Source organism: Rutidosis leptorrhynchoides, unplaced genomic scaffold (assembly GCF_046630445.1).
Source record: "Rutidosis leptorrhynchoides isolate AG116_Rl617_1_P2 unplaced genomic scaffold, CSIRO_AGI_Rlap_v1 contig116, whole genome shotgun sequence".
Classification (NCBI taxonomy): Eukaryota; Viridiplantae; Streptophyta; class Magnoliopsida; order Asterales; family Asteraceae; genus Rutidosis; species Rutidosis leptorrhynchoides.
Window position 1 is genome coordinate 1 of NW_027266371.1, and position 23,872 is coordinate 23,872.

Below are 23,872 nucleotides of genomic sequence, written 5' to 3' on the forward strand. Positions count from 1 at the left end.
GAACAGCGGCATGGAGTAAACATGCCATTGATTCAAATTGATTCAGACTAATAGAATCCCCAATGAACATTATCTTCTTCCCTCTAAATCTTCTTAGAAAATCCTTACCATCAAACCTGCACCATAAACATGTGGAATTAATATATTTTGTAATGTAGATAATATTTAACAAAACTCAGTTAATTTTCACATTGAGCAATATTAAAGAGACTAAGAAATATGATCATTCACAAAATTATGCCCTAAGCAATTCAATCCCCCTTCTTCTCAGTTATTTTCAAAATTCAGTCAAAATCAATATATATTAAATCCATGCGTCTAAATTTAAGAACGATATGATATCTATAACATAATTTTTTTACATAACCATATATCTTAAAAAATGTATAAAAATGTTATATATATTTTACGCATTGATATAAAAAAAAAAAAAAAAAAAAACTATTTCGCAGAAATCAAACAGATCGAAAAGAGGGGAAAGAGAATATTTAAAACCTTGGCAAGTTACAGTTGGTGGGTTGCCATCTGTATTTTTGATAGTAATGATCAGGACGTCCATTTCTAATGCAATCGAATCCTGAATAAATAAAAGGGCATTTTAAGGAGTCATAGAGAGGATATGACTTATCAAAAACCCAACTCCCTTTGTACAAATCACAGGTTTGCTTAGAGCCTGCAACGCTGAATGAACACGAAATCAAGAGAATCGTTGAGGCGAGTATTAAACCCTTCATTCTTGCTTCTGCTTAAGTTAATCTCTTTGTAAAGTTAGATGAGAAATTAGTGTGACAGGGAATTCACTTATATATTAATGTAAAGTTCTATAACAGCAAATCTCATTTGATTGTTTGGTAATGATTTTTATTTTACTTGAATCAAAAAATGATTTTTATTTATATTTTTTTGACTGTAATGATTTTTATTCCTTTATTTGACTAATCTTTCAAAATATAAGTAATTAGTAGTTCCAATTTGAATGACTCTTAACTTTCTAAGCTCGAAGATATTTTTTGATTTTTTTTTTTTAAATAATAATACTATACTATACTGTAAAGGTAAAAAGTAGAAAAACAGTCAACAAATTATTTACTAAATTCAACAATCTCTTAGCTAATATAAGGATAGAGACTGGATATACAATTGCTTGGCCATGTTTCTAGGTATTTAACAGATTCAATGAATCCAATAGACTGAATCTGGAATTGCTTGATATATATGTAAACATGTTTCTTATAAGCATAAATACAGAAGTTTCCTTCAATAGAATTCATTATTATGCATTTGATTAAATTAAGGATTTTATAATTTGGTCCAATACTGATTATATGTACATGTAATTAAAAAATTTCACTTACTTATAAGTTAGTATCCACATTTATTCTTTGTAAAATTTCATTCTTTCTAAGAATCAACTGATCAAACATAAAAAATAAAAAATAAAAAGTATCAACTAATCAGAGTTGCATATAAAAGTTGACCCCAAGTATCCGGTAATCCGGCAAGACACCAGTGAGTGCAGTCAGGGGTGGCTTGATCGTCATAGGCTTGTGGGTGGGCGTCTTTTCGAAGCTGAGAGAGGGTGGTCGTGTTGAGAAGATGAACTGGCTTCTTTATTGTCCTTAAAACATATTATAGGATATAAAATTGCTTTGGCAAGCAGGCAGGATAAGTTGATCCTCGAACCGGTGATTTCTCGTGTGGAGCAGTCTGCTGCTTTTTGGATTGTTCCATTGTGAACCACTAAATAAAATAAAATAAAAAATAAAAAAACAGAATTTTGTAAAAAAAATTAAAATGCATGCTACCGGTAAAAATGAACCTACGCCCCGAAATGGTGATTGATGAACCATTTGATCCATAATCTTTTATCGAATATTTATATATCAATCAGTGTAAAAGTGTCAAGATCGAGCTTGACATAGAGACATAATATAGCTATAAATATAGTAACTTTAATATGGTGATGTGTACCCTTGATCAGAATCAAATCGCTGATTTAATTTATTTCTTTAATATTAGAGTAAATACAATTAGAAAATTAGATTTAATACCACATATCTTCATAGACTTTATGTTAATCATTTCTCAAATGTTACCTGAGATGTTGAGGAGAGGTTCCTAGGAAGAAAACTTGAGTTTTTCTGGTATCAACTTCAGAATCAACCCACTTTGCCCATGTTTGCAAGGCTTTGTTGTAAGCCACCATACGGTCCATGTCCTTTGTTACCTTGCGCCAATCTTGAATGTAATCCCATCTACATATATAGATTGATCACAGATTAATCTCATCAAATTTATCGTAGTTAATGTACGTAAATTGATTCAAGAAAACGAAAAATATTGTAAAAATAGTTCGAACTCTTACGGTTGCCCTGGGTTGCGGCAGTAGCACCAGAGCCAAGTGTTGAAAACGAGAATGTCCTTGTTCTTCCAGATTGTACCGTTCTTCATTGATTGAAGCTTTCGAACTCGTCCGATTTTTTTGTTTTCAATGCAACTAGGTAGACGTTTTCATACAGCAATGTAACTCCATAATCCTAGAATTATCGATCATGTGAAATGTACCTTAGTAAAGTTTTAATTCAATTCATAACAGATTAAATGGAGATAAACAAAATTGATTTTGGTAAACAAAACAAGGCAGGCTAACAGGAAAATCATGGGGCACGACACTGTTGTATGACGTAACCCTAGAAGGTGAACACACATAACTATTTCCGGTTTCGGCAAAACCGGGAATGCTAATTAAGCCTTGTCCCGGTAACCTCAACACCTGGAAGCTTGTCCCGGTAACGACAACACCGGAAACAACAAGCTATTCCCGGGACTCGCAACACCGGGATTGATTCCCGGTAACGGCAACACCGGGATCAAGCTTCACCTTCATTCTCGTCTCTCTGTTCTTCTTCTTCTTCTTCTTCATCATCTCTTCTACTCCACAGTAAACCCAGAACTACTCATTCTTATTCCCCCGCCATTCTTTGTGTGATTTCATGGAGTATAAAATTAATTAAGTGTTGATATTCTTTATGTGATTTCATGGAGTATATAATTAATTAAGTGTTGATATTCTTTGTGTGATTTCATGGAGTATATAATTAATTAAGAGTGAAAACTAGATGATATGCCACGTGCGATCAAACTCATTTGATTTCTTGTCCTGGTGTGTTTTATTTGATTATTTTTTCTTTAGTATTTTTGCAAGTGAAGGAAAGTCAGAAAGTAAGAACAATCAAACTCGGTTTTAATTTTTTAATCCCGGTGTTTCCAACACCGGCTCAAACTGTGCCTGCATGTTTGACACGTGGCAATTCCTCTCTTGTCCCGTATACACCAACACCGAGAATAGATTCTCGGTAACGACAACACCGGAATTCTTAATTACGTGATTAATTTTAATGATTCCGGTAATGGGAAAATCGAGAGTGATAGAAATGTTCAGGTGACCCAAAATTTTCATTTTCGTGTTGAGGTATTAGGGTTGTAGTATACTATTATAATTTGCCGGATTTTCATGTATAATAGACCAGAATCAAAACATTCCAGGGATGATCAGATTAATGGGGCCTAATTGACCCAAAATTATTGGGTTCAGTTTAAAATTGGTTCAATGAATTTAGAATGGGAGTGGATATACACATGATGAGAATCGAAGTTCGCTCTGAATAAGATGTTTAGAAATTCCGGCTGATTTGTAATCCAGTTCCAATTGAAACATGTCGCACTGAAACCCTAATCCGACGAGGAAGAAAATTGTACTATACACTAAAATTAATTTCAATCAACTTACCACGAACGTGACAGAGTTAAAGTTGCTGGTAATTTTGGAATTAGGAACAGCAGCATGGAGTAAGCATGCCATTGATTCAAATTGATTGAGACTAATAGAATCTCCAATGAACATTATCTGCTTCCCTCCAAATCGTCTTAGAAAATCCTTACCATCAAACCTGCAACATAAACTTACGGAATTAATAATTATATATTTCATAGAAATTAGAGAATGGTCGAGAAATATGTATAATTCGAAACTCGGCAAATTACAGTTGGTGGGTTGCCATCTGAATTTCTGATAGTAATGATCAGGACGTCCATTTTTTAAGCAATTCCATCCTGAATAAATAAAAGGGCATTGTAATGAGTTATAGAGAGGATATGATTTATCGAAAACCCAACTCCCTTCGTACCGATTACAAGTTTTGTGTTTGCCTAGAGCTAACGATGCTCATGAATAAGCATGAAATGAGAATCACTAAGCCAATTATACGACTCATGCATTTTTTTCTGTTAACTTGTTTACTTAGATGAGATATGAGTGTGACTGATATTAATTCATTTATATACACTATTGGGATATCACATATGAGCTGATATATATGTATAGTAATCCAAATTTGTAAAAGAGCATCAACTCTATAAGAGTAATATTTGTTTGCTAGAGTTTTTTTTTTAGCAGTGTTTTTTTTTTTTTTTTTTTGATTAAATTTTAAATATGTACGAGTCATAAGTCTAGAGCACAAACAATACTTTTTTTTTTTTTAAAGAATAAAAATAAATCTAAATGATATGCATTGCCTTATAATCTAACTCGTATATCCCTCCTAATAATCTTCCAAATTCAATCGTTTCCTCAAAATAAAATGAGTCACAATTAATTTTTTTATTATTCAAATTTATTTATTATAAGTGAATATTGACTCATTGGGAGGATTATTAGGCATGCATATGCAAGGTCAGCTTTATCTTTAGCCCATAAAGATTAGGACCTCAAAAAAATTATTTATAATGAGAAAAGAAATATTAAACCATACAAAAAGATAAATTAACCTAAAATCATGTAATTATTATTTTTGGAGTAATAAATATATAACTATTTTATTAATTTGAAAAAAAAAATGATAACATCTTAATATTATTATGTTGTATAAAATATCTATACATATTAAATATTTTATATTATATTAAGATGGAGGTTGAACCATTGTATTGATACCTCCAACAAATTGGATAGTCTGCGTCATTTGTGCTTTCTCCGCCTAACATATTACAACCAAGGGTGAATGCATAAAAAGTATAATAATGTCGATTATATCGTATGAAATAAGGAAAGAAAATGTACATTACTATTATACAAAATGTCCAATAGTGTCTATAAATCCATTTTATCACAAATACTACCCAACACCTCTTTCCTCCTAACCTTGTTGTCAGCATCCATATATCCATAGATCCACATAATAAAAAATGCCATGACCATTATCCAAATAAACAACAGTTTTGGACGCCAATCCCTGTTTGCTTAAATAAATGTGTACCCTCTTTTAGGGCCCCCCCATTTGCTCCATCTTAATATAATTACTCCATGTTATATAAAATATTTTTACATTTATTACTTAAAAAATAATAATTACATGATTTTAGGTTAATTTATCTTTTTAGATGGTTTAATTACTAGGATGATTAAATCATTGTGATGGCTTCTTCAGTGGCCTAATTGTAAATGTATAACACCACGTCGTCGTCATCCGTTAGAAAAGTTTACAGCAGAAGGGACACGTCATATTTTTGTAGCACAGGTATTAGATTCTGCAACGGAGTTAAAATTTAGGCACTGAAATGTAAAAATTAAAAGTTTAGATATCAACTCGTAATGTTGAGAAAAGTTAAGGTAGCTACATTACAACTTTACAAGACTTTTCTAGCTTTTTATGTGCAAGCGTTACATGCAATTTCTTTTGCTTAGCGTTAGAGTACCTTTAACGAACGTTTATTTTGTCTTAACAAGCTTCATGTGATCAATATCATATTATCACCATGCAAATACTTTGACTTGAGAAGAATTTAAATTTTGATATTTTAACCCCTTGAGTTTACCTTAATGCTACATTAAACATAGTGGGGTGGGGGCTATTGTGCAAGTTTTAGCTTTTAAGTACTATGAGGTCATTTTAAGAATAATAATAATAATAATAGGTTGGTGTTTAATTTAACATATACTCCCTACATTTCATAATGAATATTCAATTTTTTAAAGGGAGGGAGTATCATTATTTTATTTTTATTTTTTAACCCTACTCGAACATATGAAACTCCGTCACAATTATATTGTCGTAAATAATGACGTGATCAATATCGCTATGAGTCAATGTTGATGACGATTATTTTTTACGGTGTTATAAAAATGAAGGAGAAATAATTATACAAAATGTTATTTCGTGGAGTTAAATTAACTTCGATATAAACAAAGGAAAAAATTCTACATTACAATAACCTCAGGCGTTATAATATTTTACCTTATATATAGTAGCTCGTCAGGCTTGATAATATTATATGTTTTAAGCGATAAGTTCTAACAAAGGCGATTTATACAAAATTATAACATGGTCGCCGCCTCCCTCGAAAATTCTGCGTATTGCCGTTGTTAGAACATAATTGTCGTAATTGAGTATCTGAGCGATTCTATGATGCTATAGGGATTTCTTTCATGATCTATTATAGACAAATAAACCGTAATAAAAGAAGCCTAGATCAGAGTCATTGTTCTACATCCGGTGATACTCAAGCTTTTACGGGTTGCAAGTTAACATCCAGAATCTCATCTTTCGTTCATCCGAATGAGATTCAGAGTAACTCGCTTCTTTCCACAACTTTTTTCGTCTAATTGATGCTATTCAAGTTAATATGATCATTAGTTTCAATTTTACAATTTTCTATTTACAATGAGATGTAATTAAGTTTGTACCTTACATATGGGTGATCTGTTATTTATGGAAGAGAATTTCTCATGTTTAGGTATTTGTTTTACAGGTGCAGTTCATGCATTTGCATCCGTTTGATGTTTTAGCTACCAATGATCATGTTCATGATACAATCAAACACATATATAATGAGTGGAGATCTCCCATCGGATATTTTTTCGTTTCACAAGAATCGAATTAGTCAACTATGTTTAAATGCATCAGCAGATCCTATTCAGGTATTTCTTTATATAATTGCAAAGTTTTTTCACATTAATATATAGGGTTTACTAGTTTATTGATGAATATAAGAAATTTTGATTATTTCCACTTCTACATGGACAAAACTGAAACAGTACTATATTTATTCACAAAGGGGGGCAAATTTGAAAGTAAACTAAACTGGATGGGTACTTTAGCAAATATCTACCGTCTTTTAACTCACGTATTGAGGCTATAAATACCCGTGTCTACTTTCCATCGAAACTCACTTCACTTGCATAAAGCTATCATTCATTTCAAGTTTTCAACTTAATTAGTTTTCCCTCTTAATTCAATTGTTTAGGTTTCGAACACAATGAACAATCAGTTCATAACCCATTTTTGTGGTCGGCGACGGGAGCCTGGGCACGACCACATCTTATGTAGGGTTTGCTTCCTAGCAATCATGGAGAGGGCCGTCGTCCTCGGAAGGAACCCTCATGAGTCATTGCTGCAATTAATTGCTAGGATCGTCAACCTAGACGATGACGATCCTGACGATCAGCCAGATGACGTCGTGGCCGATAACTCCCCTCCTCCATCTCCTCCTCCACGGGCTCCATCTCCTCCTCCTCCTCACCACCCACCACCAACGAGTAACGGTCATTTATAAGGCCGGCCAGTGGAATAATGGTGAAAAGAATTAGAGATGATTAATTAAAAGTCTTCATTATTTCAACTCATGTATGCTCTTTCTTTGTTGTATCATGTATGGTACTATTGATGTTAATGCAAAGTTAGTAGTTCTGAAAATTATAAATATCTCTTCTAATCTCTAAATTTTTAAGTATATAAACTAAAAACATGATTATAAAATAATTTCAAATTTAAGCAAATTATGATTCAAATTAATAACATGTTGCTGCAATAATTCGTTCGTTCATAATCAGCAAACTTCAAATTCGGCCAGTTCATAATTTGTTTTATACTTATAAATATCGAGGCAAAACTTAAAATATGATCGAGTCCAACCAAAATGTGATAATTCTTTACTGTCAGTTTCATTTCATCATGAATTATTATGCCTTGGTTTGTAAAATTGTACATTTCATTTTTCTAGTAAGGAAAAAAAAAAAAAAAGGAGATTATCATGAACTAAGCTTTTCTTCATTAATTACTCGGCCGGGCATTATATAAGTCAAAGTGTTTTGGTCAAGAAAGATGAACGATGCAGTGCAATGTAACGGACAGGTGCCACGTGGCCGAATACCAAAAAAAGTGAGCTCTGTTGATCTGCATGATCATCATTTTCTTTTTTTTTTTATGTGTTTCTTTTGAATATTTATATTACTTTTGTGATAGACTAGGCCGTGTTTATTTAGAACTTGGATTTGAAGATTTATAAATAAAATAAAATAAATTATTTTCCATCATTTTCTTGAAAGTAAATAAAAACGAAAGGATAATTTCAAAAAATTAAATTAAATTAAATTGAAAGGATTACTCGAAGCTTAGCTAAGACAGTCGAAACAAGGCCCGGAGAAAGTGAGAGGAATGATTTGGGTTGAGATTAGGCTCAATATCAGGCCCATAACTTTTGAAGCCTTTTATGAAAAGGCCCAGTTCTGACTTTTGTTTTCCCAAGGATTAGAATGACAAGTCCCGCAATTTTTATTTAATTACTGGACCGGACGCTTAATCGGAGGGAGTAACTGTAACTGATACCCTTATTGAATTGAGACAATTTTGCTCTCACCGGTGTTTTTTTTTTTTTTTAATGATAAAGAGGGATTTCATTAACTATTCCGAATCGGCAATCGTATACAAATGAGGTGGCAATCGACCTCTCCCATTTTATTTAAGGTTAGCCAACGAATGGGCGAGACGATTGTTTCTTCTAGGATATATAAAAAATTGCAGAAATTAAAATCTAAAGAGAGTTGTTTGATCTTTAAGATTTTATTTCTACATGACAAAAAACAAGAGTTTAGACTATTAATCTCGTTGATGACCACAATTAATCTCACCATAGTTATTACTCACTACTTTCGTCCTAAATTTTATGACATGTTTTTTATGTATAATGCATATAAAAAGTTATTTTGGGATGGAGGGAGTAGTCAATAAGCTTTTGACAGAAGCTACTACAGTTTAAAACTGAAACACAAAACATATCCTATTAGAACAGCATACCATAAACAAACACTATCCGGTTTTGAAGAAACTCGACAGACAACACCATATATAAGTGCCTAAATTTTATCAGTACATGTTGAACTAAAGTAGACACCATTAGAAGAAACTAGAAATAATTAAAAATGCATAATCTCGTCGCTGATTCAAGAATCATGGGCCGGTCTGCACTTTTGATCTCAACCAGTTAGTCGACTCTTGAAACTCGAAACATGTCCCTTTGAAACTGATACTTTAGTTTCACATATTCATAACTTATTGTAATAAGCAGATTCCACTTCATCAAGATTTCCATCCCTGAAAATTTTGAGATTTTATAAATTAAATTTCATCTTTTAAGACATTTTTATCAATTAGTACTAAAGAAAAACAGAAATCACATGATCCTAGGATGAACAATATAAGAGTTATAACTAAAATAAACAATCTTAAGACATTATTTCTATCCTTAGCATCTGAGAAGAGGATTTGTCATTTACCCGAGAGTGAAATTAGCTACAAGCTTGAACTTGTCTAGGACTGGGATGAACAGGTAAGACTGTTTCAAATGCTGCTACCAACATTGCCACCTTTTTCTTCCTGGCAGGAGCAAGTTTGGACACAGCCTGTTGGAGTGCGTAATCCAGCATAAATTCCTCGGAATTCTTCCTGTCATCTGTCATCTGATGCTTTAGATCAACCTTCTCTGCTTCAGGTTCAGGCTGCAACGGAATATAATTCGGTTCTGCAGGATTGAATTTCCACGACTCCTCATTTTCGTCGTCTAGGATTCTGCCTCGTCCGATTTTCCATTTCAGCCTGTCGAATGGCTTGGAATCTTCTTTGTTGGTGCTGCCTCTTGCATAAGATAATTTGGCCAACTTATCAGCATCTAGGGTTGGAAGGTTAGTTAAAGTTTCCTCTATGCCTGTATTGGCATTTTTGGCTTTTGTCCTGTCAACGGCTTCATTAGTTTTATCGTCCATTTCGATTTTACGCAATTTCGGACTATCTTGCTCCTCAGAATCCATCGAACTAGAGGTTTTACGCTTCCTTAAGGCATCTTCATCGTTCTCCGAAATGTTCTGGTTCTCCATTCCGCTCAGTCTCTCATATCCGGAATCTGAATCCATGGTGGTCCTAGTACCTTCCTGTTTAAGAAACAGAGTTATTAGAACAAATATGTAGATTGTGTTAAAAATAATTTAGACATTGAATAATTTGAAGGCTACGAAACCTGATTGTCCGCATAACTAGTTTGATTATCGGATTCAGGAACTGCATTTTCTTGAATATCTTCTTCAGTGCCTGGTACTGATTTTAGAATCGAATGGATCACTTCTGCCACGATTTCTTCCTCTTCTTGTTCACCAGCCGAAAATTCCTCGTCGGAAGACTTCTGATCATATGAAAAACTATCAAACACTTGGCTAGAATCAAGAACCTCACCATCCATCTCCGAATCACTGTCATTCGGTGCATCAGAACATGCGCTTTCTTCTTCATGGAGGATCTCATCAGTGAATATCTTTTCATTGTTGATGCCAATGAAGTCATCAATCATGATCACATAGTCGATACGAAGATCAAGATCAGCCTTTGTTACATTTCCAGGCTCTGGGGTCGAAAACTCCCCTTCTTCCCACTCCATATCAGTAGTTTGCGAGAAGTTATCGCCCTCCTCCACGCTTCCACGATCCTCATCACCGCTGCTTGTTAAGGATATTCCAAAAGTCGAGGAAGGCGTAGACTCATCGTTTTCGTCTAAAATCCCCTGATCTTTAGAGATAGTTCCACTTTTGATTGGCGTAAAATCCTCAAAATCAATCTCTGATTTAGGCGATCCTTCAGACAGGCTCTCAGCAAGAACTGCTCTGATTTCACCAGAAAAATCAGCCAGATCTTCTTCCTCAGTTTTAGTATAGATTTCAAAGAAGAAATCTTTGCCGAACTCACTCGAATCGCTTTCCTTGCTCATTTTCGGTCCATTATTCACTTTGGCTTTGCGAGGGCTCAGTGCTCCCAATTTAAAACTCTTCTGCAACTTCAAAGAACGTCTCTTTGCCGACAAGAAACATTTCAACGGCGGCAAAGGAGGATGGTGATGACCATTAAGAGAACAATAAGTGTACGGACAAACTTTCATAGTTGAAGTCCCTTCAGCTTCTGTTGCACCAGGACTTAGCTCAAGAAAAGGCGGAAACTTTGCGTCTTTCAAAGTCGAAGAACAAGTAGCTCTCTGTTCCTTCCTATCTCCACCACTACTACAGATAACAATGCTAGAACTTTTCTTGAAACTAGGAATTTTAGTTAAATTCCTAACAGAAGAACCAGCACTAGACACCGGTGATTTCGATTTTCGAATACTATTAATCTTTCCATTAGAAGAGGAAGTTCTAATTTTCATCGGAGAACTCACCTGTTTATGCTCGGAGCTGCTGGTAGACTTCATATAATTCGGCGACGATTTCTCAGGAGGAGGTTTTCCAGGCAAGGAAATGTTTTTCTTCATTCCTGAATAAGACAACCTTTGACTCTCCACATCGGGTTTCTTAAATGATCTCGATTTTTTCATCTTCTTCGTCTTCAGATCAGGTTGTTGTTGTTGATGAAAATATGGTTTCAGGATTTCTGATTTATTAGAATCAGTTGCTTGGATTATGGTTCCAAGCTTGCTAGGTACTTTTCTTTGAACCATCTTTCAAAGAAAGACAAATTCCTGATGAAGCATCAAGAAGAAGAAGAAAAGCAAAAACCTTTCTTGGTGGGTTTCTTTTCTTTTCTTTTCCTGCCAAACAAACAAGTGTGAGATTTCTTTTTTCTTTTTTTTAGCAGATGGAATTTGAATAAGAATATGATGCTGACCTGCACTAAAGAAGATGGGTTTTTGGTGGGTCCCATCTATTTTAAGCATTTTCTGCAATGAATTATTGCAATTTTATTTTATTTTTGGTTGTGTCATTGTCAGTAAACTCGTGGGAATTCCTACGTTAAGGGCATGCTTTCATGTTTCCTTGTTTCTTAAGCAATTTTTTTTTTTAAAGTCAATGTCCTTAAGTTTGGTTTCATGTCCAACTTGGGCCTCACATAATGTAATTGAACCAAGTAAGTACTACATCCGTCCCTAATATCACATTATGCAATTTATATATGAAATGTGAACGTTATTTAGGGACGGAAGGAGTACTATCTTAATGAAACCGGATGTCAATCCTAGACCACAGTGACGATTTCATCCCTAGTTCAAGTTGAAATAACGTTTAAGTTATGCGTAATTCATAATTCAAAGTTTCCATCCTTGATAAGGACAAGGGGTTACAAGATAATAGTCTAGAAGACACAAAGTAGATTGAATTTGACATTTCTCATTCTTAAATTGGTATTAATATTGACGATACCTAATCCACCATTTTACTTTATACATTTAATTTATTTATGTAATAAGCATTGGCATCTTTTGGTTCTTTATGAGACTTTGAAAATAAATTGTATTCTTTATTTGGGGTAACAACTAAGAATTTACTTTTAACACATTATTATGATAATAAGGATATATGTATTCAATAATATGTTATAAAGTTTTTTCTTTTTTTCAAACTTAGACAAATATGTCAACCGCACCCTCATAATTAGGGCAAGGATAAAATATGTAAGACTTAACTATCCATAAACATGTAAGTAGAAAAAAATAATTATATAGCGCTTGGTAGGCTATTTTTTATCATTCATTCGCAAGCATCCTCATGTCTTAAATTAATTTTCTTTTTAAAAAATCATTAAAAGTTGTTGTCCTTTTGATTGTGTCTATTCATTTTTATTTTTATTTTTTAATAACCAAACATATTAGTATAAAATATATCAATATTTTGGCTTTGAGTTGTTGCTCTAATCTTATCACCAATTAAATGAATACTAGAGTTGAAAACTATCAGCTAAATATTAATGTTTATTGTTGATTTTCATCTAATATTTTTAGAAAAGTTTCCCATAAATAAAAGTAACCGAATTAATTTCCCTTGCTTTAGTCAATCTACCCTTTTCTCTTTTCTTCTATTTTTTAAAGGCCATATATTCTATAACAAGTCAAAAAAAAAATCTATAACAAGCTGTAAACTATTCACACCAGCTAAAAAATGTTTAGGGTGTCCAGGGTTGATTTTGATCTAAAATTATGTCAGAAATAGATTGGTTCGAAAGTCTGAGTCATCCCTCTCAATAAATATCGTCTCTCCCAATAATAAATCTCGTGACCTCTCTTAACAGATGCAACTTGTTTATCGATATATCGTTCCACCCAAAAGAGTCAAAAGAAACTGAAAGACTAATTAAGTTCAATGTTTGATTTAAGAAAACGTACTCAATTGTAACACTCTGAGCAATTATTTACTCTAAAAAAAAATTCGAAACTAGGGGGTGCATATGGAGGCATAGACACTTGGTAGGGTACTAGTTTAGATGTTATGAAAGTGAGAGGGCGAGAATAAGCCAAATAATTTTCACAAAAAAAGGATCATTAGGAAAAAGGAAATAGTGGTTGGTCAGTGGATTAGGGAATCCTGATGGCCGGTTTTAGTTTGGTTGGCGCCACCTTTGCTTCATCCAAACACCAACGGCATCCCTCACGCAACTGGTCGGCTAACGGTGGCCCGCCATAGACTGGTGTGGGTCCGTCCTAAATCAATGTTTGCCTCAACTTTTTTCTTGCAGAGACGCTCCTCTGTTCAAATGAAAAATTGACCTTTATCATAAATGTCAAACATTTCGAATTGAAAGTTCAATTCACATACTGATTTGGTAAAGTCTCCTCCTCCATAGTAATTATTAGTACAGAAATGAGATGGATTTATCGGTTTAGTACAGTCTTTAACCCCAATTCTCTTACCTTGTATAGAACTTACTATCATTCATTACCCATCATATGTGATGTCAACGATCAATCAAAGGTCGAAACTTTTCATGCTAAGCTAATAAAGGATGGATCTTTACAAATACTTAACACGGGAAACCATCTCCTTAGTCTTTATGTGAAATCACGAAATCTGGGTCATGCACAGAAACTGTTTGATGAAATTCGTGAAAGAGACGTCCGAACTTGGTCAACCCTTTTATCTGGACTTGCTCGAAATGAATGTTTCAGTTTGGTGTTGGATGAATTCAGAAATATGCAAATCGAAGGTGTTTGTCCGAACCAGTTCACTTTGTCTACTCTGTTTAAGTGTTGTTCTAGTTTATGTGAGGTTAGGTTGGGAAAGGAATTACATGGATGGATAATAAGAAATGGAATGGAATTGGATAACGTGTTAGAGAATTCTATCCTTGATTTCTATGTGAATTGTTATAAACTTGAGCATTCTAAGAGGGTCTTTGAATCAATGGAAGAGAAGAGTTGTTTGTCATGGAATATAATGCTTGGGGCATATTTGCGAAATAGAGATGTCCATAATTCCCTTGCATTGTTTAAAAGCTTGTCTTGTAAGGATGTGGCGACTTGGAACACGGTCATAGATGGACTACGGCAAATTGGGTTCTTACAGACTTCCTTGGATATACTTCGACAGATGGTTGAAAGTCGGAATTTGTTTAACAAGGTTACTTTCTCTATAGCTTTGAATTTGGCTTCTTCACTCTGTGATCTCGAACTTGGGAAACAATTACATTGCCGAGTTCTAATATTTGGAATTCAAGCTGACAATTTCATACAGAATTCATTAATTGATATGTACAACAAATGTGGGGTAATGGAGAAGGCCTCTAAAGTTTTCAGCAGAACTCCTCGAGATTCTCTGAATTCCGATGAAAAGGCAGAAATTGTTTCTAGAAGTTCCTTGGTAACCGGGTTTGTTCAAAATGGTAACTATGAAGAGGCACTCAAAACATATATCTCCATTGTTCGTGAAGGAGTTAAGGTGGATAAATTCACTCTTACAAGTTTAGTTTCTGCATGTGAGGATTTAGGAATTGGGGAGCAGATTCATGCTCACATTCTGAAAGGTGGGCACAGTCTAGATTCTTACTTAGCTTCATCATTAGTTGATATGTTTGCTAAATGTGGAAGCTTCGACGAGGCTCAGACAATTTTTGAAGAAACGAAAAATTCAAAGAACGTCGTGCTCTGGACTTCAATGATATCTAGCTATGCTGCACATGGGCGAGGGATGGATGCCGTTCATCTTTTTGAGTGCATGAGGAACGAAGGAATCGAGCCGAATCCAATTACGTTTGTAGGAGTCTTGACTGCATGTAGCCATGCAGGGCTGCTTGAACAAGGCCAAAAATATTTTACAACGACGAAGATCTACAGTATTAACCCTGAAATAGAACACTTCAACTGTATGGTTGATCTTTATGGCCGAGCTGGTCACTTGGAAAAGGCCAATGAATTCATTCATGAACACGGTATCTCTCACTTTAGTTCAGTATGGAAATCGTTTCTATCGTCTTGTCGTCTTCACCACAATGTTGAAATGGAAAAATGGGCTTTAGAAAACCTTCTGAAGCTCGAACCATCTGATGCAGCTCCATATATTTTGTCAGCAAGCATGTTAGCTTCTGATCAGAAATGGGAAGCTGCTGCTAACATGAGGAGCTTGATGCAAAAACATCGGGTTAATAAACTTCCCGCTTTGTCATGGATCCAAATGAAAAATTAGATACTGTTCAATTTTGAATCGGAAATTAATTATAATTAGTGTAAATTAAATTTTACTATTTTGGATGAATTAAAGATAATTTAATTGATTTTTTTAGGTGGGGTACTATTGTGACTTTAGGAAATGAGAAAGAAAGAAAGAGTATAAGCCAAAGATTTCTGAAAAGGGTTATTGGGAAAAGATAACAGTATAGTGGTTTACAGCTGACTATATAGCAATCTTCCATAATCTGATGGCCGGTGTTTCCTTCGGTGGCGCCACCTTTACTCGGCCAACATTTTTCGGGGGTTGCCTGATTGGTTGTCGGCCAAACTTTGCGACATGCAAAGTCCAAGTTTCTCGTGGAGACGCTCCTCTGTTCAAATCAAAAATAAGATGAGACCAAATATAAAAGAAACTTTAACTTTATAAGATAATCTTTTTGGAAACATATTTTTTCATGTTTTCCATGTCTTGAAAATAATCCTTAATTACTTGACAACATTTTTTAGTTTCCTCGTTCCTCCCATAATAATAATGAAAATAAATAAAAATAAATAGTTTCCACGTGAGTCATGACCTCCTAATTTAACTCAATTATTTTAAACCAAGTTGGAATGGATGATAAAAAATTAAAAAAGATGCGAATGAAAGAGCACTTTCGAGTCCCGTGGGGAAATATTATATAATTATTACATTTTGGTTCATCCACAATCTCTTTATGTGTCTTTTCCTTTTTCTTTCTGAAAAATAAGTAGTAGTATTTTTCAATACCTCCTCAACCGACAATATTTAGTTAATTTTCCTATTTATAATTTACAAGTCTCAAATTCATCAACTCTTTTAACCACTTTTGATATTTTGTTTGTAGTCTATCTCTAGGTTTTTATTTCCACATGTATCTTAGCCGATGTTCCTTTAAATGATTTTCGTTGTAATTCGTTTCGGTTGAGGAGTCGTAAAAGATGTTTTTCAATAATATCGATAATTTTTTTATAATTTGAAGGGTTAGGTAAATTTTATCTGAAAACTATTGATAAATTTATACGATTTTATTCGGCCAAATTAATTTAATAAATTATTCTCTCCATATTAAAAATAAAAATAAAAATCAACTCTTTTAACCAAAGATTGTTGGTTAATTCCATAGTTATCATTAGCGATATATCTAATCATAAGAAGTAACTCACGTTATATATAATATTATATATGTTGGTCGTCATCTTTTCTTAGGCTTATGTAGTTTACCTAATCTATTGACATATTTTTCTCTAAGCATACTGTCCTTGTTAGGGTTATCATTTATTTATTTATTTTGATAATTAGAGGACGAATTTATTAAGGAATTATCTTATAATAGGATGATCGAGTTTGTTAAAATCAGTCGTCCTCGAATCGTCGGATGAAAGTCGAAAAGAATCGTGGGAGAGCATAGAAAGCAAATTACCGATTGAGGATTGAACTCAGTTACAATTAATATGAGAGAGTCTTGGAGTAACAAAAACGAACATAAATGAAAGGATCATTGAATAATATAATGTAAACGAAAAACAAAGCAGGTAGTGAATGATTAGCTATCATTATTGATTAAAGATCATATATTGTGATTGACACTCACTAAAATATACTATATGATAGACTTTAGTAGTTATCAGTCAAGATAAATTTCTTGCTAAAAAAAGTCATAGAGAAATTTCAATCTCGTGGTCCAAACCATTCTTTCCCATCACACAAAATGCCAAACCTTTCTAAAAATTACTTTAGTATCTAAAGTTGATCGATTGTATAATTCCCTTAATAATTTCCTCAAAGTATTTGTCCAGTGAACAAGTTTTGTTTTCCAATATTACCAATTCCAGAATCCAGGTCATAAACTCATGCCCAAGTTTTGTCTAATTGTCTTAAGTTCATCGAATCGGATGCTCATTCTATATCAATGGAACATCATTGCTAGCCCCCAAATTGTGTTCTCTATTATTTATGACTATTGAAGTCGACATTAGACTTTTATCGCAAGTTTTGTCTAATATTCAACGGTTCGAATCACATGTTCGGTCTATCATTAATGAGAGATTGGTAGCCCCAAGTTTATCTGTACTCTGACCATTGTTTGATTATTATTGAAGACATTAGACTTTTATCGCAAGATTATTATCGAAGACATTAGACTTTTATTGCAAGATTTCTCAACATGTTGTTTTTGCACCTTTCGTACCAACATAGATGCAAAATTTTACATACAAAAAACACACGTAAAAATTTGCATCTATATTAAAATGGAGGTAGAGCCTAATAAGTGTGACAATTCCGCAACAATTTTCTCTAACTGAACGTGAGCTAAAAGTTTCACCCGACGGATCTAGATATCAAACATTAAAAAATTCGGTCACGTTTGATTAATAAAATTTGACCTTTATAAATGAATTCATTTCCGAATCTTATCTAGTAACAGAAATCGCTGGATATAATCAGAGATACGATGCATGCGTTATCAAATATTCTAAAATGGGCCTTACACCCATATAATAAGGGCCCATCACACAACAATGAAAAGGAAAAATCACAAAGATCGAAATTTAAAAACAATACATTTACTAGGAACTTCATAGGCTCTGGCCCAAATTTAGTTTATACTGTATATTGTTTCATCATCTTAGGTCTAGTCTCTCATCATTGAGGCCCATTATTTATCAGAGTAACATATAAAGCCCATGTTAGTTAAAAGAAGTTTTTTTTTTTTTTAAGGAACAAAGTTTGGACATTTGAAAATTATGTAAAACTATTTTTGTTCACTAAGATTTTTTTTTCGAAAAAAAAAAATCAACGCAAAAGAAAAAATCATTGAGATTTTTTTTCCAAAACATAAAAAATTAAGATTAAATTAACGCAAATTAATGGCGATAATAATCAAAAGAAAGGTCTTAATCATAACAGACCATGATGATTCACATTTTGAAAAAAAATATAAAAAAGCAACGCATTGAGTGCATGATTGAGTAGCCTACTTATCAAATAAAATTAATAAACTACAGATTTTAAAAAATATACGAATTCCATTCTAAAATAAATATAAATTTTAAAATATAAAATATATTTTGAGACGAAGATAATAATCGAAATATATCATATATTTTTTTCTTTGTGATCATGTCACGGTCCTTATAAACAGTCTTTTACTAGATAGTCTTGCAAGTATTTTCTTACTAGATTCAATCATTAATGATGATCAATACTTTTTACAGTTATTGAATTTATATGACGAAATAACTGAAACCGAACGTACAAATTTTTTCTTCCACATGTGACTTCAATAATTGATTTATCTGCTTATGATGTCATTAGAAAATATTAATTCCTACATAGATTTCCTTACCCGGGCCTTTTCCATTTGAGATGGGTAAATTCACACGTCGCTATAAGACTGTAAAATGTTTAACCCAAAGGAGCAAAGTAAAAAGTTTAATTTTTTACTGTGAGAGAAAGAATTCACAGGAACAAGAGACAGATTAAACAGAAAGACACAGACTCCCAAAGATTCCATAAGCTGACTAGCTACTATTACCAACCGTGATCTTTTGTCATAGGTATGGTTCAATCACAATCTTTACTTTTAAAAGAAAAAAAAAATCAACTTTTTATTTTTCTATCTCTATCTTATTTTTCTCTCTCTATAATTATAATATAATGTATGTCAGTGAGTCATACGTACATATACAGTATATAGTATAGTGTCCTTTCCTATAAACTAAAGTGAAAGGTGGCATCTCATCACTCACATGGCTTGGTGGTGCCCAACCACACAACCTGTCATACATTTTCTCATTGGGACCCACATCCCCTCTTTTATTCAAAAAAACTCAACCCTCGAATAAGAAAATTAAAAGGATTTGAAACCTTCATAAAAAAAACAAATTGAATTTAGTAAGAAAACATATATGGATGTGGTAATTGGGTAATCTTATCTTAAATATATTAAAAAAATATTATTTTTTTAAAAATATTATTTTTTTATTTATTAAATATTTTTAATAAGATAAAACACGTTCTAAATATAAAATGACTGTATATTAAAAAATATTTAGGGTCCGTTCGTTTTGCGGTTTACGGATGCTCGAGCATGCTTAACCTTGCTCCAAATTGTCTCGAAAAACGTGTCTTTTTTTTTGTCATTTTTAGTAAAAAACACATTTTTCGAGATAGTTTGAAACAACCTCGAGCATCCGTAAACCGCAAAACGAACGGACCCTTAATGTTCATTGTATATATGTTTTATTTCAAACACTTTCGAAATTCGTTAAATTTTTTTAACATTTTAAAGATGTCTAGAGTATCCTAAGACACCCAAATAAGATAAGTTTATCAAATACTCCTATACTCACAATTTTCTTAAAGGAATGGAAAAGGTTAACAAAGGTAAAAGCAAGAGGAAATTGCAAACAAAGATAAAACATTTTTCCTAGAAAAGATATTTCTTTTATCATTCCAACTTCACCTTCAATCGATGCTTCCTTACATTAAAAGATGAACATTTTCTCCCTCGATTTCTTTCTGGGTCTATACAAAAGTTTCGATTTTGATCACTCCCTAACAAGAAGCTACACGAACTAAAATATTAAGTCTAGCTTTGACTTTTTTTTTCCTAGGGAAACAAACAGGGGAGGGAAGGTGGAAGAAAATGGAGTAAAATAGAAATTACAGTTAATAATTCAGTACTAAATGCTGCTTGCTGCTGCTTCTACACATATGACTGACTGAAAAATCAGTACATTGTTGCAAGTGACTTTCCTTTTTTTTTTTTTTACTATTGCCTTCTTTTTTTACTTTACCTGTGAGATTTTCAAACTAGATAACTGAAAATGAAAAAGATACTATATAGAGTACACAACATAGGAAAATGGCCGGAGAAAGAAGCTTTCATCGATCGCCGGCTTCGTTTCTAAGCAGCGCCTTTCGCCGATGCAAATTTCTACTAGCAAGAGAGTATTATACTTTTTTTTTTTATAAAGATGGTGGTTGTCATTGTTGATTGTGGTGGCAGATAGAGACTTTAGTAGTTAGGTTAAGCTTTTATCATCATCAAGCTTTTATCTTTACTTCCTGCAAATTGTAGTTTAATTAAAATATCAGAACAATAACACATAACATCAAGAAAAAGAACAATAACACATGGAAAGGAAATAAAATCATTTTCTAAGCATAAAAAGGAATCCAACGTGGAAGGATTTATTTACCTAAAAAAGCATAATTATGTTATTTGGATGCTAAATTCCAACAGGACAGGTCGGTCCATTCGTGCCAGCATACACATGGCTAGAAGAGAACCTGAATAAAAATAAAATCAACATTTAAGATTCACTATATGGTTGATGGTTCACAATATTAACATTTCTATAATTAACACATCTAAATATTGTACCTAGGCATTTGGCAATTGAAAGACTTGCTGAATGAAGCCATGTCTAGTGATGAATTGCTCTGAGCTTTGGCTGGAGAAGCAAAAGGACTATCGGGCAAGTTATGCTCCAAACTGCAAAAAAGAATCAATAAAATCACATATGGATCGATAATTTGATATTCAGAAACGATAATTGCATTCCGAGTTAAATAAAGACTATAAAGTACAAACCTTTCTGGCAATTCACTCTCCTCAGCATGGGAGCTTCCTTTCCCACTGCCATTGTCTTCACTCCCACTAGATTCTTTCCCACTCTGTTTCTCAAGAGAAGCACCAGAAACAGCAGGCACTGGACTTGAACAATTCTCTGCTAATACAAATCCATAGACACTTAATAAATTCAGTAAATTAGAGTCAAATGATAAAAGGAAACCGGCCAAAACTAAAAAGACCAATGACCTTGAGAAAGTTCTGGATTATGAAAGGGAGGGAGCAGCAGCGATCGACCGAATATATTGGGAGAATGAGTCGGGGAAGGAATAGGGCTGCCTGTAGAAAGAGCTCTGTGATGCTGATGTTTCTTAGCGTCGAGATGAAGTTGCAAACCCAACATTCTTCTACTTTGAAGCTCAAGTGCTTGTTGCAAATCAACTTGCTCTTCCATTTTCCTCCTCCATAACATATCCTGAGTGTTGCAAAACATCATGGCACCTGTAAAAGTACATGCAATGCAAAAGGAGTCATTTTTATAATCTTTAAGATGGTAATTAGGTGAAAAGGTGGAACTTTTCAAACATTATTTACCAAGCTGGTCAAAAGGGTCTCTTGAATCAAGGCCAGTAGGAGTACCACACGGAGAGAAATCTCCTCGCTCCATTGGCTGCTGCTTACTTCTGTAAGAGCAAGGCATTCAAATGGTTTCAGTACAAATTTCAAAGTACAAGAAATTGATAAATACAATATAATTATTCAAGTAAGAGTAAAGAGAGAATGCCTGTACTTGTCTGGGACTTTGCCTTTCTCCTTGTAAGGCTTCACGAGAACTCGAGCATCACAAACAAAGTGAGGGTTTCCCTTAGCAAGAATCATTTTGACAGTCTCAGGATACACAAAGGTCACAAAACCAAACATTCTTTTTTGCTGATATGGTATCCTCACATCCTGTACCGGCCCATAGATACTGCAAAGCACCAAACAAAGAATAAATATTCAAAAACAACATAAAACAAAATCCCAAAGAACTTATTAGTGCAACTAAGAACCTGAAGTAATTAGAGACATCTTCCTCTCTAAAAGTGCTATCAGCTGGAAAAGTCAAGTAAATCTGCCTAGAAGCCGGGTTCAACATATCAAAACTGTTCCTTTCAAGTCTAGAACGGTTAAATTTCTGGATATCATCAGCCATCATCAAAGCAGCAGCAGCCCTGAAACAAAATTTACTCCAATTAGTTACTGTGACTGACAATTTAAAGCTAAAGGTAACAGACAATAGATCAATATATACCTCTGAGTATCATTTTGTTGCTGTTGGAGGAGGAAATTCATGGATTTTGGTGAGTAAGGAAAAGAAGAGCCCCCCATGAGCTGAGCTAGTCTTTGTTGGTTAGCAGACTTAGATCTGAGCAGTTCATGGCAATGGTCCATTATCTCAATCTGGTTAGGAGACCCCACCAAACCATTTTCAACACCAGATTGATCCCCAAATCCATTATGAACAAATTTACAGTTACTTCCATTCTTACAATAGCCTCTTGCATAATACAAACATGGAGATTTCCAACCAAACCCTGAATCATCATTCCCTAAAACATCACTGACTGAACAACTCCTCCTATGAACTCCAGAACCAGGATTACCCCAAAGGGAAGGAAAAAGCATGGAGCTTTCATGGCCAGTAGGGCTTGAATTAAACTCAGAACCAGAATAAAACAAATCAGGGCTTTTGGGTCCATGATTATGATTATCATTAAGAAAAGAAAGCTGTTCTTGAAGCTGGAACTCATCAATCATATCAGACTTGCCATAAAATGGAGTAGCAGAAGAATTCATTGAAGAACTATTTGTTGTGTTGTTATTACTAGGACTAAACAAATCATCCGTACTAGGAAGATCAGAACTCCAACAAGTGTTACTAGGGATTGTGAGTGGAGGTGGAGTAGGAATAGTGATTCCACAACTACCAACAAGCCTAGAATTGGAATTAGGGTTTTGAAAAGGAGGTGTTGAAGGAGATGGAGGAGAGTTATTCATAAGTCCAAGCTCTTTCCTTGCTTTAACAATAACAGAGTGAAGTAAAGTTTCTGGCCCAAAAGCTAACCTTATCATCTCCTTCTCACCATGATCTTGAATTAGAAGAAGACCCATGATTTTCGAAGCGTTTTCTGGGTCTAGGTTTTGAATCCTCGAAAATACAACCCTTGTTGCTTCATAAGAATCCATTGATGGAGGATGAACAAGAAATAAAGCTTCTCCCTTTTCTTGAGTGTGTCAAGTAGTAAGAAACTTGTTTTTTCCCAACCACTACCAAACTTTTTTTTTGCTAGATGGGAGTTCCTGTAACACAAAAAAGTTTGAAACTTTAGTACTCTCTCGTGTGGGTGGGAGAGAATCTGTTTGGAAAACAAGAAAATTTATGATAAAGGAAAGAAAATATATTACAGAAAAAGGAAAATTTGCTAAACTAACAAACAAATCCCTTTTTTCTCTTCTTTCATTGCTTTTATAGCAAAAGCTCAAAA

General features: G+C 33.7%; 3 protein-coding genes and 1 pseudogene across 3 annotated transcripts; 1 reads left to right on the plus strand and 3 right to left on the minus strand.

Moving 5' to 3' along the window:
* Window positions 1-1,446: 1,446 nt before the first annotated feature.
* LOC139881124 (protein trichome birefringence-like 38) lies at window positions 1,447-5,021 on the minus strand (annotated as a pseudogene).
* A 4,601-nt stretch (window positions 5,022-9,622) lies between these two features.
* On the minus strand, window positions 9,623-11,808 carry LOC139881125 (uncharacterized). Its single transcript, XM_071865646.1, has 2 exons — window positions 10,348-11,808; window positions 9,623-10,261 (listed from the first exon to the last, which is right to left on the minus strand). The coding sequence occupies exons 1-2, from the start codon at window positions 11,806-11,808 to the stop codon at window positions 9,623-9,625; spliced, it is 2,100 nt and encodes a 699-aa protein (XP_071721747.1).
* Window positions 11,809-13,942: 2,134 nt separating this feature from the next.
* Window positions 13,943-15,760, plus strand: LOC139881126 (putative pentatricopeptide repeat-containing protein At3g23330). The gene has a single exon (XM_071865647.1). It carries the CDS (start codon window positions 13,943-13,945, stop codon window positions 15,758-15,760), a length of 1,818 nt encoding a protein of 605 aa, XP_071721748.1.
* Window positions 15,761-21,000: 5,240 nt separating this feature from the next.
* Window positions 21,001-23,573, minus strand: LOC139881123 (zinc finger CCCH domain-containing protein 46). Its single transcript, XM_071865645.1, has 8 exons — window positions 22,639-23,573; window positions 22,397-22,558; window positions 22,129-22,314; window positions 21,939-22,027; window positions 21,594-21,845; window positions 21,366-21,504; window positions 21,156-21,266; window positions 21,001-21,061 (listed from the first exon to the last, which is right to left on the minus strand). Exons 1-8 carry the CDS (start codon window positions 23,571-23,573, stop codon window positions 21,001-21,003), a joined length of 1,935 nt encoding a protein of 644 aa, XP_071721746.1.
* Window positions 23,574-23,872: the final 299 nt, after the last annotated feature.

Coding starts and splice junctions, on each gene's coding strand:
- LOC139881125 (XM_071865646.1), bottom strand. CDS start 11,808: ATGGTTCAAAGAAAAGTACCTAGCAAGCTTGGAACCATAATCCAAGCA. Junction 10,262..10,347: donor CTAGTTATGCGGACAATCAG/GTTTCGTAGCCT, acceptor TTTCTTAAACAG/GAAGGTACTAGGACCACCAT.
- LOC139881126 (XM_071865647.1), top strand. CDS start 13,943: ATGAGATGGATTTATCGGTTTAGTACAGTCTTTAACCCCAATTCTCTT.
- LOC139881123 (XM_071865645.1), bottom strand. CDS start 23,573: ATGGATTCTTATGAAGCAACAAGGGTTGTATTTTCGAGGATTCAAAAC. Junction 22,559..22,638: donor CAACAAAATGATACTCAGAG/GTATATATTGAT, acceptor ATTTTGTTTCAG/GGCTGCTGCTGCTTTGATGA. Junction 21,846..21,938: donor AGACCCTTTTGACCAGCTTG/GTAAATAATGTT, acceptor GTACTTTTACAG/GTGCCATGATGTTTTGCAAC.